Below are 17,049 nucleotides of genomic sequence, written 5' to 3'. Positions count from 1 at the left end.
TAAATGGCTATTGTGGCTGCTAAAGTTAGCTCAAGATCATTTGGCTCTGGACTTTTCACATTCTGACCTGTCCAGAGTCAAGTTCTAATCAGCTGCGTAGTCTTATAGGATAAGGCTACTCAGTTTCGAGGCAATCTGTCAAACAATATTGTACTTGTCTACTCTGATGTCCACGTAAGTTTTTAGTAAGAAGTTTTGACTTGCCTAAATTTCAGCAAACTTTTAATACATTTATCTTGCACTCCACGCAGCCAAGAGGTAAGCATCCTGAGTCTTCTTGCACACTACGTATAAAGGCTTGCACTTTCTACATGTATGTAGCAAAGGTCGTTTCCTACGATTACATAAAAATCTAGCCAAATTCGGGAGACAACATCAATCAACCACACTGTTCCCCAGGAGCTACACAGCTACCTTTATCTCATAGAACTGCATTTTAAACTAAACTAAGAAACTAATGATTTTTTTTTCTTTTGAGGCAGGGTCTCACTCTTATCCAGACTAACCTGGGACTCACTCTGTAGCCCAGAATGCACAGCGATCCTCTTATTTCATCTCTCAGCCTCCCCAATGCTGGGATTAAAGGCCCGAACCACCAGGTTCCATAAAACTAAAACGTTTTGTTTTTGTAGTGGTAAAGTTCAAACCCAGGGCCTTGCATAAGCTAGGCAAACTCTCTACTACTGAGCCATATCCCTAGCCCCTGGATTAAGACTTAATTTTTGTTTATTTTTATTTATTTATTTGAGAGCAACAGAGAGATGGAGGAAGGGAGGAAGGGAGGAAGGGAGGGGGGGAAAGAATGGGTGTGCCAGGGCCTCCAGCCACTGCAAACAAACTCCAGATGCATGCACCACCTTGTGCATCTGGTTTATGTGGGTGGTGGGGAATTGAGCCTTGAACCGGGGTCCTTTGGCTTCACAGGCAAGTGCTTAACTGCTAAGCCATCTTTCTAGCCCCAAGACTTAATTTTTATGATGCTAACCCAAGTTTGAAAATAAGGGTGAAGAAATAAAGTAATCTTTCCTAGAATTTACACAGATAACCTGGTTTTCATCCCTCTCTGGGTGTGTATACATGCACACAATGAAAAAGCATTCCAATGGAGAAACCAATTTATGGATGGGTCAGCCCACTAGAGATCTTGGGGCCAATTATATAAAATATTTGGTTCAGTTCATAGAAAGTGACTAATTTTTAATGCTACAAAAGTTTTAAATGCATGTTTGTGTTAATTTGTAAAGGAATGTAGCAGAAAGATTGAAGACAGTAAGAAGAACTTTTGCAAGTCGGTTTTTCTGCACTAACTTGCTATCCTCAGAATAGCTGTCTTCAGGATTTGAGAAGATGAGTTCTCTAGCTGGGCTGGTTTCTTGTTAAGACCTCACATAATGCACATGCATCCCCATTAATTCAGGCTGTAGACTGTGGGGTCTCTGGCTAAAACTCCCTGGCACTTCCAACACTGTTGGCACTGATAAATGAAGCTGGTTGATATTTTTAATTGCCTTAAATTTAACAGATTGGAAACAAGCCTTGCTCATTTTTTATACCTTCATTTTTGGCATGGAGGCAAGGATGGCCAAGATGAGAGTACTAGAAATCATGATGGACTGGCTCCCACTGGCCACATGCTTGCAGCTGGACATGGAGGAAGTTAGAGGACACCTTTGAGTGTCACTCTTCAGGTGGAATCTGGTTTGACTTTGAGACAGGGTTTCTCACTGGCCTGGAGCTTACCTAACTAGGCTAGCCTGGCTGATGAGTCAGCCTAGGGCCATGCCAGTTTCTGCTTCCATAATGCTTGGATTCCAGGCGTGTGCTACCATGCCTACATTTATTTTTATTTTATCATCATCATCATCATCATTATTTTTGAGGTAGAGTCTTGCTATAGCCCAGGCTGACCCAGAATTCACTATGTAGTCTCATTCCATAGCTGGCCTCAAGTTCATGGTGCTCTTCCTACCTCTGCCTGCAAGTACTGGGATTAAAGGCCGCATCACTGCCTTTTATTTTATTTTTCTAACAACATGGGTTCTGCAAGTGCTCTACCACTGAAAAATGTCCCCAGGTTCTTTTTTTCTCTATTTTTAGATTTTATTTATTTGAGAGAGAAAGAAGCAGATAGAGAGAGGGAGAGAAAAGACATGCCAGGGCATTCGGCCGCTGCAAACGAACTCCGGATGCATGCGCCACCTTGTGCGTCTGGCTGACGTGGGTCCTCGGGACTCGTACGCGGGGGGACTCGTACGTGGGTCCTTTAGCTTTGCAGGCAAGTGCCTTATCTGCTAAGCCATCCCTCCAGCCCGTCCCCAGCTTTTGCTCATAGCCTTTCTATTTCCACAGCTCTCCTGAGTTGCCCCAGTCAGGACGGCTAACTGCAGGCTAAGGAAGTGACAAGAGCCAGGTTGCTAAGTGTCACGTGCTTATGGCTCATGGCTGCTGGATACAGACATGGGCACAGTGACTCTGGGCTGGGCACTCTTTGTAGCAGCACAGTTTAACCTGTCAGAAATGCCAACAATAAATCAATTGAGAAATGAGGCTGTGTTGGCCAAATGAACTACCGCCAAGCTCTATGGTTTGGTCTGCTCCTACATCTATATTTAGAAGCTTCTCTGGTACTGGCCAACCCTAGGCAGCATCAAAGATTAATATTGGCCTGAGAAATAAAAAAGCATATCTGGGCTCAGCTAGCTATATATAAGATGAGGTTCATAAGGGGTAGGAGTGGGTTTAGAAGTTCCCAGTTCCAAGCCCCGCTCTCCCCTGGGCGATGCCTCTTTCGTGTTACTGTCACACTGGGACAGAAGACCTTTCAACGGTGACACGAGGAGGGTGAATGGCTGGTGGTTACATGGTAGTAAATAAGCCCTGTGTGCACTTGACCTTCTGGAACAGTAGTTGTTCTTTTTATGGGAGAAGTTTGGTTACCTGAACTAGGCCAAGAATAGCCATCGGGTCCCCTGATTTAGGTAGGGTGACACAGTTTTCTTGTGGAACTCCTTCAGCACTGTGTGTTGTAACTACTTTCTCATTGCTGGGACAGACACCCGACCAGAAGCAGCTTATAGGAGGAAAGGGTTGATTCCAGATTCCAGGGGCAACTCCATCCTGGCAGAGGAAGCTGGCTGCCTTCATCACATACCCAGAGCGGAGAGACAGCAGCCAACACCAGCAAGCTCAAACTGACTCTGAACACAGACTGGGCTGGACGCAAGAGTGGCCCCCGGGGGTGTGCCTCTGCCGGCAGAGCTCTGCCTGTTGGAGTCTAAGCAGGAAGTTTAAAAATACCTGAGGCTGGGCTGCAGAGACGGCTTAGCAGTTAAAGGGCGTGCCGGTGAAGCCTAAGAATGCATGTTCGAATCTCCAGGTCTCAGGTAGCCCGCGGCCAAATTGACGCAAGCATGTAATGTTGCACGGGCACGTGGCTGAAAGGCCCTGGCAGACCCATTCTCTCTCTCTCTCTCTCAAACATAATAAAATAAAAAACAAAAACCTGAGGCTATGAAGCCATTTACATTCCAAACTACCATACCTGGGATCCAATATTTTGATATGCATTGAGACACTGCATTGAGACTGTCCCAGGGCAAGGGGAGGGATGGAGCAGAGGAACAAATGACAGAATAAGCTGTCTGTGTAACTTATACTCAAGCCAAGGGAGAGATGGGCTTGGTCCACCCACATAGCCAAGGTCCTGGTGAGTGCCTTCCTGCTGTTGGCAACCAGTAGACATGACAAACACAAATGGATGGGCAGGGTTATCAGGGATCAAGAGAAACGTCTGTGATTTCATTTCAGACAGAAGCTGTCCCACAGGTTCTGCTACCCAAACCCACACCTGTGACAAACAGTTCAAAAGCAGAGACAGTGTCCTTCAGGGTCCCTAAGAGAGGAGGGTCCCTAAGAGAGGGGGATATATTTAGCTGCTCTGGTGCCCTGAGATTTTCTAATTTCTTTTTGGCCTGGCTTGGGAAGCAATTTCTCTGGCTCGTGGATGCCACCCTTGGATGCAGCAGTGAGTAAATGATGAAACACTGGCACTCTGCCAGGTGAAAAGATGGTTTCTGGTGGACAGAGTGCCAAAGGAACCCTGGACTCCACTCCAGTCCAATCCCCAGACGCACAATTGCCAAGAATTACTAAAGACTACATGGGCCTGGGCAAATTGGTACCTTCTTGTTACATTGTAGCCAGGCACTGGCATTGGGTTGGGGAATGGTTTTCTGGTTTTCTTCCTGGAGTGAAGGCAGTATGGCATGTGAGAGAGCATCATCCAGATTATCAAGGTATAGTAGTCTTTCTTTGTAACGTGACATCATTCCTGACAGAAGCAACTTAAGGGAGGAAGGATTTATTTGGGCTCATGGTGGCTGGGTTGTGTGGTGGGAGATGTGTTCTTTACTCCTTGGCAGACCAGGGAAGCACAGGAAGCTAGGCCAGAACCAGGGGTAAGTATAACCTTGGAAGCATTGCCAGTTGGCGACCTAGTTCCATTAGCCAGGCCCACTTCCCAGGGGATCTATGGTCTTTACCAGCACTTCCAAAACAGGAGCCTGTGGGGGACATTTTAGATTCAAACCATGTATCCCCTCTGGGGACCCCACCTGCTATTATCTGTATTTCCGCTCATTCCCAACACGGCTGACCCCTGACCAGAAAATGCATGCAAACTCACTCCTGACCAGAAGCATTCTGACAGACCCTTAACAGCAGCCACAGGATGCTAACACAGAGGAGTCTGACAGACAAATAAGTCACCAAATGACTCCTGGGAGGGCAGTTCAATCCTTCCATGACCCAGGTTGTGTCCTCCTGAACTAGCTGGTCAAAAGTCTATCCCAGGTAGCAAGACTGTCACTGCGTCCTGGCCTGGCCTGCTAACGGTGGCCCAAGGGCTCCCAAGCTCTACCTGCCACTGGCTTTTTCCATTCTCTTGGCTCCCATGAAGTGTCTCCGGATTTCTGTGGCAGTTAGTTCATTCTTAATTCCCCAGCTGTGTTGTTGTTTAGTCACCAGGAAAGCAGATGTGAATTTCCTCTCTGGGCTGGTTGAGTCACACACAAGGGAGATTCTTGGGAACTTCAGGAGTCTCAACCCACACAGATATTTTTTCTGGTTCCTTCACATACTCCCGACATGTCACGGCCAGAGGTTAAGCTAGCAGCATATAAACGACTATATATGGCCTTGACATCAGTCTGTTGTTTAGATTAAGCCAACATCACACACCTCAGAGCATCTATTAAAATTCCTGATTGCAGGGCTGGAGGGATGGCTTAGCAGTTAAAGCATCTGTCTGAAAAGCCAAAGGACCCTGGTTCGATTCCTCAGGACCCACATTAGCTAGATGCACAAGGAGGCACATGCATCTGGAGTTTGTCTGCAGTGGCTAAGGCCCTGGCACACCCAACCTCTCTCTTTCTCCCCTCCTCTATCTTGGTCAAATAAGCAAGTAATAAAATATATTTAAAAAAAATTCCTGATTGCAGATTGTGTATTCTTTCACACAGTCCTACTTGTTGACATGCCCTAACCTCAGATCACAACATCTGCCAAAGTGCACTTGCGTCAACATGGAGAAGCCACCATGCTGAATTTGCTACTGACCAACTCACATCATCCATTCTTAACACACCTTGTGAGAAAACTGACATTTTCTTTCAAATGCCCAGACTGAGACCGGGGGGGGGGGGGGGGGCGGTGTTGGAGGGTGGGTACCATGACCACAGAGATCATAACTGAGGCCTTTCTAGGTAAGTACCTCTCCCTGGTGAACACAATCGCTATGCCAGGTACTTGCCGCATGGTGTTTAGGACTCAGCTTGCTCTGAGTGACTAGCTATGACAATTTCACCTAGCATTTTGTTTGGCCCAAATGAGACAATACTTATGAGTGTAACTTTCAGGCTAAGTTCCTATTCACGCTTCCTTTATAGAACTTATATTTTTTTTCTAAAATTGTAAAGAAAGTTCCAATTTGATCATGAAGTGACAGAATTTTCCAAGGTTTGGAAAGAAAAAGCCAGACTTCCATCCATTTAGGAACCTTGAAACAGAGTGAGAAAGTAGTTATGAGAGTTTCTATTCAAAGGTTCCCATTACTTTATCCTAAAAACCCTGTCCTATCCTAGAGCCCTCTGTATGCCCAATCCTTCCTGGATGGATTCTTCTAGAATAACTCCCACCTCTAACAGATTGTGGTATGTCCTCAAATAAGAAGTGACACAAACATGCCCAAGATGGGGACAAGGGCCCCTCAAACCAAAGAGATTAGCTCGGGTTTTCCATAGGGCAGGGAACCCCAGCATGGCCTTCCACTCCCCTTCTACCAACTCCCTCCCTGTGGAAAGGAACTTTTGCCTTGAGAAATACAGCACCTAAATGTTGTGCTGCTGTTGAAAAGAAGTTACATTTGGGGCTTGAGAGAACTCCCGGTGGGTAAAAAGAGATTGCTGCACAAGTGCGGAGTTCAGATCCCCAGGAAGGTGCCAGGCATGCAGTATATGCTTATAATCCCAGTGCTGGTAAGGCAGAAGCAGAGAGTCGTGAAGGCTCGTGGCTAATCAAATTGATGAGCTCTAGATTCAGCGACACACTCTTCCTGGAAGGATAAGGTGATGAGTGACTGAACAGGACCTTTGATGTTGCACCATGCATGCCAGCACACAAGTGGACACACACACACACACACACACACACACACACACACAGCATCCACATACCCTGCACACTGTACAAATTTGACATCATAGGTATAACTTAAATCTAGAAGGAATAAATCCTTGGAAGTCTCAGACCTGCTTTCTCCAAGAATGGCCACAATTTGTGGGTTGAAATGCAAACATGGGGGGGCAGAAGCATAGTGTGAACATACAGAAATTAAGATGTGATAACGGCCCAACCAACAGTCCAACAGAAACTGTTAGGAAAATAATCTGCCTTTCTGCTTCTAAGAGGCAGTCTCCTAAGGAAGGAATCTGGTCTCAAACCCCCTGACACTGAACAACGAAGCCCACCAGAACCGTGGCAGCAAGGACCCCTTCAGGTAGAAAGGCCAGACTGTATCAAGCACTAACCTGTACCAGGTGAAACTTGAAACTGCTACCACAGCTGAGAAGCCAGAGGCACTTGAGTGTGTGAGAGAGAGAGTGCAAGAGTGTGTGTGAGAAAGAATCGGCTCCCCACAGCCACCAGCTACTACAATCAAGCTCCAGATGCGCATGTCCCCTTGTGTGCATGTGCGACCTTGTGCACGTGTGTCACTTTGTGTGTCTGGCTTACATGGGACCTGGAGAGTCGAACACAAATCTTTAGGCTTTGAAGTCAAGAGCCTTAAGGGCTAAACTATCTCTCCAGCCCTTGAACATTTTGTTACCATTTCAATGACAGTTACTTCACGTTGGCTTAAAAGTGGAATGACCATGATGGTAGTTATCACTCACTCTTTGTGTGTGGTATGTATATGCATGCTTGTATGTATGTGTGAGCACATGTGCACATGGAGGCTAGAGGTCCATGTCAGGGTCTTATTTAATTGCTCTCCACCTGATTTTTGAGATAGGATGTTTCAGTGAAATTAAAGTTCACTGATTCAGCTAGACTACCAAGCCAATGTGCCCAGGGACCCCAAGGCCTGGTATTTTACATGTGTGCAGAGATCTGAACTCAGGTCCTCATGCTTGTAGAGCGAGCACTTCACCCACCAAGCCATCTGTCCACCTGCGGCAATGCTTCCATAGAAATGGGCGTTAGGGATGTGAGCATGGACTTGCATGGAGCTGGTCACTCAGCTACTCTGCGCTAGAGTTCAGTTCCCGCTCCCCTCCAGGGCCCCATCTGCACTGGAGCTTAGGAGAACAGCATGTGGTTAGGCTTCCCATGAATGCAAGCCCATCCCAGACAGCCAACTCAGTATAATGCTGTCAGCCTTAGCGGACACAGTGGCTTCTGCTGTCATTCACGAAGGTCTTTGGGAGGCTTGAAAGCTGGACTAGATGTCCTGTCATCCTACTTTACCCCTTTAAAATCTTATACTAATCACCTTATTGGAATAGTGATTGCAAATGGAGCGAATGAATAAAGTTTCCCATGACTGGAATTAGTGCCACTGTGATGTAATTAAAACTGGGTCTCTGAGGGACACCAGACATTAGTGGTAGTATACATGAACAATCTCACCTCAAAGCTGTGACCCTCAGCCCCGTGGTGAGACAGGCCAGGGGTTCTTCCTCAGCACAACCTTCTTTGAGAATCACTCATCCTCCTTTTGGGCAAATGCCCCAAAATTTTTCGGTACCCTAGGTTTATTCCTGTAGCCTGTGGACATCTGAGAAGTTCTTAACATGTGGCTGGGCAGATGACTGTGGAGAAGAGAAGGGAGCTCTTGGCTCCTGGGGAGTGTTGAATGGGAAGTAATTAAACAAAACACCCCCTTCCTGTCCTCCTGCCCCACCATGTTCCATGAGGGTAAAGTCTGGAAACAGGGACTGTACCAGGTGCACTGGCTCCAGAAACTTACAACAGAAGGTGTTGGAGGGCCCAGCCAGGGCCTCTTGTGATCCTACTTCCTGCAGATGCTGTTTTCCTAGTTTGAACACTTGGCTTCCCTTGCTTGCAGCCAAGGCCCAGGCAACATGGGGATACAAGGCTCACGGACCAGCTCAAGGGAGCTGCTCCAAGGTAGGCTGACCCTGCCTTAAGTCCACATTTAGAACTAAGCTACTAGACTGTTTTTCTAGAAAGTGCGCTTTGGAAATGATGGGACTGATAGGAATGAACGAGTTATTATTGCATGAATTCCCACTGCCAGGAAACTCAGTGGGACCATTTATCGATCTTTGCAGAAGAACTAGAAAAGAGAGAAGTCAGTTATCATGCAAAGAGGCTACAGATAGAAATCTGATGAGTATGTGGCCAGTTTTGTTTTACTGGTATCTGTTAGAGGTACAAGGAGACAAGCATCACAGCCTGTCTGGCTATCACACTAAGGACACACTCTTCCCTGTCATATATTCTTCATAGCATAGTGTACCATGTGAAGGCACTAAGGGGTGTGTTCCAAAAATGATAAAATAATAACTGACCAAACAATAGTGAGAACTATCGCCAATTTTTTTTTTTTTTTTTTTTTTTTTAAGGAAGATGGTCATAAAGTAGCTGCTTTGTGACAGCATGATGGAATGTTCACAAGCCGATCAAGGCCACCCTCAAGCTGGTCGCCACTTCGCCGATGGGCCAGCTGGGGAGGCAGATGCTAAGCGGCCCCAGGATGAAGCTAGGAGCTGAACTCTCACGCCCTCTCCTCCTCAGCCCCGGCTGTCAGGGCGCGTAGTGTGCTGACGGGGAGGGAGAACTTCCCCAAGCCTGCGTTCTGGCAGCTTTGCAGGAAGGTGAACATGAAACTGCAGAGCACAACAGGAGCCCTGTGCTTCTCTTACGTGAGAGGCGACCTCAGATCTCCAGTGAAAATTAGCAGCACCTACACCAGGAGGCATATGCATGAAGGTTGGAAAGATAAATCAAGAGGAAAAAAGAAGGCAGAGAGTTGGAAGAGATGGAAGGAGAGGAAGAGAGGGAAGGAGACCACGCAGGGAAAAGGCAGAAATCCAAGCTAACTGTCTAACACTCTGTGATAAACTGAATCTTGGTATAAAATGTCAAGACGTGAGAAAAGACATCAGGTCAATCCAACATATCAACACATAACACGAGACATTCACGAGCTATTCGCTCATTCTTGAAGAGCGTGGGCGGAAGGGAAGACAGCATTATGGGAATGCTCACAGGCCAGCCAGGAACCCTTGTGACATTACTGAATTTCTGGAAAAATCCATAAGGGCTACAGAAGTGATCCCATTGTCCAATCAAATCTTTTAAGATGAACTCCACCTCGTCTGTAGAAAATACTGGTGAAGTGTGAGGTCTCCTCAGCATGTACCTATGAGCTATTCAAAAGGCTCCTAAAAACATTGTGGCAGCTGTTTTCTTTTTTGTCCCTAAAAGCTATTCCTATGTAACTTAGATGTAAAATATGTTTGTAGAAAGGAACAAAGGGGCCCCTCTTTCACATCAAAATTTAATTATGAGTACTTCATCCAGTTTTCATTTTACATTTGTTTGAAATAGGTTTCCATCTGACAAGTCATTTTCTTTGCTGAAGTATATATTATGAGCATTTTTTTTAACCTCCACAAATTTAAGTCACAAAGGCTAACTTGAATTTCCTCTCAAATTTCACATCTTCTTTTCATCAAATCCTTAGTTCGCTTACTCATCCACAGGAAGGGCTAATGAATAAATGGAATTAAGACCAAGAAGAACAAAAAGCTTTGTTGTTTCTAGGAAACATGAGGCATTTGCACAAAGCATCCTCCCTGAACTTCTGCGATAGGGAGGACAAAGATGTCTTTGGTCGATGACAGGCAGAGTGGCTTTAGGGACAGGGAGATTCCACTGTGGATGCTGTCCTTAGTACTATAGGATGGTCTAACCCCCAAGGGGCTCAGGTATGACAGGAGTGATGCCCCTAGGCACCAATCCACTTTTCCATGGAGAACGCCCAACAGGCACTATGTCACACTCCAAAAAGAAAAATCAAATCTAGCTTTTACTTTACCAAAACCACCTAGGCAACATAGATAACAAAACGATCAATGGTAAATGCCAATTAATGTCTAGCAAGGCACTATAGAGTCAAAACAGATAAGGAAAGGTGTTTCTTATTGAAAAGACAGGTAACTATATTTTAATATATACTTCATTATCTAACATACTTCATTTCAACTTCCTTCTCCATAGTTAACAGCTAGCTATTGACTTAAATTTTTTCTACTTACATTCATTTCTTTTTCTGTGCTTAATAGGCCTTCTAATCAGTGATTTTGTCTGTGAAATGGTGCTTTACAAGGACAATGTAGAAGATGCTTACCTCATCCCATTCTAAAAGGTAGTTGGTGATTTTTGAACCATTGTCAATTGGAGCCTAAAAGAAATGACAAAATGAGATTGGAGAAAGCTGTTCAGAGACTAGTCACGAGCTAGCAACCTAGTTTAACTATAATGACAATCACAGCTCTGTGCTTTCCCTTAGAGGAGGGCTGCCTAGCCCCAGGCAAACACAATCACACATCAATCTGGTGTCACTGACCACCAGAAACCACCCACCCGCAGCCAAAGCTGCCCACTCGCTCATCCTGGCTCACCACCTGCACAGTGTCTTAGAGCCTCTGGGATCAAATCTTGACGAGTCACTTTCAATCGAGGTGTACAAATTCAAAATATCTTTAACAGACACTAAATGGGGCCCTTGGAGAGACACGATCAAGTCTGAAGTTTTATAACTTTCCCCACAGTCTGTTTGATTAAACTAGGGTCTCATTCAAAGATGATTTTGAACTCCTGATCCAACTCCCTATACCTCCGGACTGCTGGGATGCAGGCGTGTGTCATCACACCCAGTTTATGGGGTGCCGGGGATGGAACCCAGGGCCTCACACATGCCAGGCAAGCACTCTACCAACTAAGCCACATCTCCAGCTCCGTTGGTTTTGTTTTCTCCAAGTGCTTGAGATCAGAATGTCACCAGTGTTGTGACATTGCCCCCCTTTTGTAGAAAAAAATGAACTTCTCTGGATGGATTACCAGAGCCCACCGTGGGTCCTTCACATGTCAGCGGAAAGCACTCTCATTTTACTTGCTCTGAAAAGCAAGCTTGAGAGCAAACAGGGTTCGAACAATGGGAGGGAACTTTGGAGAAAAGAGTGCTTTGTTAAATGAGACCTACTATAAGGGGTGCTACAGCAGGGTCCCAAGAACACGCAAGGGAGAAGTTTCTAGAATGACAGAGGAAGGAAGACGCACAAAGTAGGAGTTTGTCTCTTGTTTCAAAAATATATTGGAGTCTTCCTCTTCCTTGGGAATAAAGGAGAGGCCAACAAAATGCCTTGGTCTTACAGTAGAAAAAGCCAAGTTTCTGAGGACTGCTTCTGAACCCCAACTTGGCTGCCTACTGGTCCTATGTGGTCTGGTGTTTGCTGTTTAATATCAACATCTAATTTCATTCCACGAATGCAGCAGTGTGACTGATAACTGGGAGAATACATATAAGTCACCTATTAGACTGCCCAATTTTATCGCAAGCTGTCAGTAAGCAGGAACTATTCCCTCATCGTTTGTAACGTAGCCTCCCAGTGTTCTGCAAAGGCCCAATGTCCCTGTCCTCTCCTTCCTTCCCGCTTCTTCCTGCTGAGCCACTCGATCCAAGAGGGGTCAACCTCAGGTGGCAGGTGGGTGCTGGGAGGTGGAACCTGAACCTTCAAGCTTCAGTGGCCTGAGGGGGAGGGCAGGGTAGGGATGATGCCAAAGTTGGAGATAACTGGCAAGGTTTAGAGGAGAATCCATTTCTAAGAAAAGAACAACATTTGTGTTGGCTCATAGATGCCTCGATGCTGTTTTTCCACACTATGCTGCCCCACCACTGGTCACCAAATTCCTAGGGTGAGTTTTCTGGCTTGGGCTTTTCCTCTGTCTCATCTCTCGTGTGAACAGTGGCTGTTTCTGACTGACAGAATGTCAAAAGTCTTAAAAAAATTTTTTTTTCAAGGTAGAGTCTCACTCTAGTCTAGGCTGACCTGGAACTCACTCTGTAGTCCCAGGTTGGCCTCAAACTCACAGTGATCTTCCTACCCCTGCTTTCTAAGTGCTGGGATTAAAGGAGTGTGCCACCATGCCCAGCTGGTCTTGGGCTCAGTGTCTTTTTGGAGTCAAGAGCAGTTCATAGCCAGAGACTGTTCCTGACCATCATGCCTTCACTCAACAAATCCATTTGTACCAGGAATTGAAATGAAAGCTGTGCTAAATCTCAGACAGTGATGTTGGCACATAACTGGAGGGAGCAGGAAGTATATCCTTGATCTACGATTGAACTCTCTTGACGTTGTTGCTCTGCCTGATCCCTGGACTACACCCAGGTACAAAGCAGAGACCCTATCAGTGATTCCCAAGTTTAGGTTTATAAGACCCCGGGGTCCCTCTGATAATCTCAAGATTTCATATATATATATATATATATATATATATATATATATATATATATGTATATGAAATATATGTATTTTAATAAATAGATTTTAATTCTTTCCTTAGGAAAAGATCGCATTCAGTGGAGATATATATATATATTTTTTTAAGTGGATCTGCATTCTCTAAGGAATTAAGCAACAATGGCTGGGCGGGTGTTAAAACTCTAACAAGGTGGGAAATCACTGACCTGGATTATCCCTGGAAGCCAGGAAGGAAAATAGAAGAGTTCAGATTCTGAGCCAGTTCAAACTTCGCCTGTGTCCCAATACCACAGTCAATGTCGGCCACTGACTATGAGAACAGCGCCGGGCACCCAGGGCACAGAGAAGCCCAGCTGCACTGCTGACCGCTACCCTGCTCTGCTCTCCCAGCCCTCTCGCCCCGCCACACCCAGGAGCTGGAAGCTGCATCACCTCCACCTATTTGACACTCTCAACTGCATTTGGGAGTGTGACACAGGCGTAATGACCATAAAGCGTGCTAACAATCTATGCTCTTGCAAGCACGCAACGATAAGTAACGGGTTCATGACATACTTTAAAAGAAAGCACATATAATAGGACCCCTCGCTTGACAGCAGTTATTTTTAGCCAGAGCACTGTATTTTATCACAACTACTATATGATTCAGGATTCTGAAAATAGTAATCTCGACTGATTTAATGGCTAATTAGTGAAATTTTAATGAAGGGCAGAGAACATAGTACATTCTGTGGAAGTTTTAAATACTAAGTATTTCAGCTTCATCCAGAAAGCAGCTAAAAGCACCCAAACCTACTGTATCTCTAAATCTTTCAAGATGAAAAAAAAAACAACAACAACAACAAAAAAAACCACACCTGTAGTTTTTGAATGTTTGAAACTAAACCATTAGAGAGTGATGAAACTGAAGCATGTAAGTAGGTATATCACTTACAAAATACTGGTTAGAATCCTAGGAGATTTGACCAAATTTCTCCGGGAAACAGCTCCTGCTGGATTCTTGAAGTCTGTCTCCAACCCCTTTGCCCCATTTGTTTTTGAAACAGCAATTTTTGATATCATAATAATTGGCTTCACACAGTTACTACGGAGAAAACCAAGCCCTGCTGGAAAACGTTAACCAACATTTCAAATGTCCACAAAATGCGATAATTAACAGAGCATTCCTGGCTCTTTGAGCTACCCACCTTCCACTGCAAGGTGAGTGAGCTTTTGCTCCTGTGTGCCAGCTTGGGAGGGAAGGGACACTCAGGGGCGCAGCTGTGGGTGGTGAAGCTAACCGGCTGGGAGCAGGAGCCCTTGACAGAATTATACATGGCATACACCCTGCAAAGGAAACAGACAGACATGGTGAGTGGCCGTGGTTCAGACCTCTGCTTCGCCCCAGAGCTTTGTACAGCAAAGTGCAACTCATTGCCCAGTGAGCACTGGGGTTTTGTCCTGACCTAGCTATGGTCACCAATTACAGGGGCAAACCATCTCCAAGGGGCATTTGGTCCACTGGGTTCCAGTCAGCCCCAGTGTAAGACAGACACATGGACTAACTAGAAAAGAATATTTAAGGCAAGGAAATGAATCTTCACCCACAGAATGTTCTCCAAATACATGCTTTAAAATGATTGACTATCCGTAGAAAGACAAGCAGTAGAGCCAGAAGTGGGTGAGGAGGGATGAAATGTGGTAATTGGCGTTCGCAGGCTGGGGCAGAGCACAGAAGGGCAGGCACCCAGCATCTCTGAAGTGTTTAGGATGCCATGTGTGTTCAGGTAACAGAAAGGGGGCACTTTGCCCCAAGAACCCTGCTTGCCACTGCCAAGTGCATCTGTCTCTCATTCAGCATCAACGGTAATGAGGTGCAGTTCACCCACGTGGATACTTAGTGGTACACTGGTGCCAGTATTAGAGATGTTTGCTCCGCACTTTGCGGCACTTGGTACAGCTCTCAACACATGCCCTTGACTTCTCCAGAGAACTGTGAAGAAAATCACATAGCGTGTTTTTACCATACCACACTCCTAGGCTGGGGAGAGGGCTCGGAGGATAAAGTGCCTGCTGGGAAAGTCGGAGTATCTGAGTTCAGATCCCCAGAAAACACGCAAAGCCAGACATGGGAGGGCTGGTGTCTGTAGTCCCAGCATGCTAACAGCAAAAAGGGAGGTAGAGGATGGAGCATCACCTGGAAGCTCGCGGGGTCAGCTAGCCTGGAGATACGCAGTGCGCAGTAAGAGATCCTGCTTCAAGTGACATGGACGCCAAGGACTGAGTTGTCTTCTGACCTCCACATGCACACCATGTCAGGCACACGTCTATACTCACATGCACACACATGCATCACACACACACACACACACACACACACACACACACACACACACACAAAATGAAATCAACCACACCTCAAATTGCTGATTTTAAAAATTATCTTCCGTGCTAGGTTTTTCTTTTTTGATAATGTGAATTATTTTTAAAAATTGAAAAAAATAATCTTTCCAAAAGGTAAGAATTTTATGCTGCCTGAAAAAGATGCAAGAATTAGGCTACGTACCATTGGTAAGTACATAGCAGACCCTCTCTTACAAGAATCCCTCTATGAGGTAGGGAAATCTTATTACTCTATTGCAGATAGAAAAAAGTCCCTAGAGATGAAGCAAATCCTTCAAAGCAACACAGTTGAATGTGGACCCACTGTATTTAGTCTCGGATGTCCACGCTCTGTACCGCAGGGCCCCTTGCTTTTTTCTCTTGCAGTCAGGCATGCCTTTCTCGACACCTTCAACCCACTTCCCCGTTGTAAACAACATGATGGAAAACAAGTCCTAATTACGCCTGTGATTTGCAAAGTCATTTCTTTTCCACACTCACCATAAAACATGGATAGAAGCCATGTAAATTAAAACTGTACTAATCAGAAATATCCACACTATCCTCAAAGGTAAAATACACAATGATCTTGCATCTGAGCCACATGCCTTAGGGGAGGACACCGTGACGTTGCAGGCAAGGCATGATGGGTATGTGTGGGGAGAGGATGCTGTCCACTCACAGGGATGGAGAGATGCTCTTCTCTGCCTCCAGCATAACATGACATTTGACAACACGACATCGAGTGATGGACTGGCAAGATCACTTCCATGTATTGGGGGGACCCCAGTGGGAGTCAGTTACTTCAAATGAATCAAAGAATGTTTCAGACATAGGTAGGACTCCAGCTTGAACTTTAATAGATGGGAACTCTCCAACTTGTTTCTCATGGATTGCACATAACCCATGATATGTGTGTGCTGGGGTGAGAGAGGTGGTGATACCAGTACTATTTAAAAATAATTTTAATTTTATTTATTTGAGACCACAGAGAGAGAGAGACAGAGAGAGACAGACAGACAGACACACAGAATATGAATGGGCGTGCCAGGGCCTTCAATCACTGTACACGAACTCCAGACACATGTGCCACTCTGTTCATCTTGCTTATGTGGGTCCTGGAAATGGAGCCTGAGCCCTCTGGCTTCAAAGTAAAATGCCTTAAGTACTAAGACATCTCTCCAGCCCAATACTAGTATTCTTAAATATTAGAAAAACACCTATAATTTTAGGATTTACGCAAATATCATCACAAAAGAGACATTAGCTATTCCCCTAAAGGAACATGCCTGCTATGTTAATAATATCAACCCTCAAGAAGTTGAGGCAGGAGGATTATGTGCTTGAAGCCAGCCTGGGCTATGCAGTGCAATGCTATCTCAAACAAAACAATATAACCATAACAAATGCAAATGGCCATGAATTGACCTGCCAGAAAAACTGAATCTTGGTCTGATTAGGCTTCTTTGTCACCTTCCATGAAATTCTGGGGACAGGAAGTGTATTATGTTTGCCAATAAGGTTGTGGCACACACAGTAAACTCACAAGACAAAGAACACCACCACCATCCTCAAAAAATGAGCTGAAGAAGAGAAGGAAATGAAGGAGAAATTGATG

At 45.3% G+C, this 17,049-nt stretch overlaps 1 protein-coding gene across 3 annotated transcripts in view; it reads right to left on the bottom strand.

Moving 5' to 3' along the window:
• Positions 1–17,049, bottom strand: part of Fndc3b (fibronectin type III domain containing 3B) — a 383,188-nt gene that overhangs the window by 67,707 nt on the left and 298,432 nt on the right. For all 3 annotated transcript variants that reach the window (XM_045161235.1, XM_045161236.1, XM_004652339.2), the window contains exons 10-11: positions 14,258–14,396; positions 10,937–10,990 (exon numbers count right to left, since the gene is read on the bottom strand). In XM_045161235.1, the coding sequence (XP_045017170.1) occupies positions 10,937–10,990; positions 14,258–14,396 (193 nt within the window). The remainder of the gene's footprint in view (positions 1–10,936; positions 10,991–14,257; positions 14,397–17,049) is intronic.

The sequence above is a fragment of the Jaculus jaculus genome, chromosome 11 (assembly GCF_020740685.1).
Source record: "Jaculus jaculus isolate mJacJac1 chromosome 11, mJacJac1.mat.Y.cur, whole genome shotgun sequence".
In the NCBI taxonomy this organism is placed as follows: Eukaryota; Metazoa; Chordata; class Mammalia; order Rodentia; family Dipodidae; genus Jaculus; species Jaculus jaculus.
The sequence above is the reverse complement of the archived record's forward strand: the minus strand, read 5'-3'. Positions and strand labels throughout refer to the sequence as shown.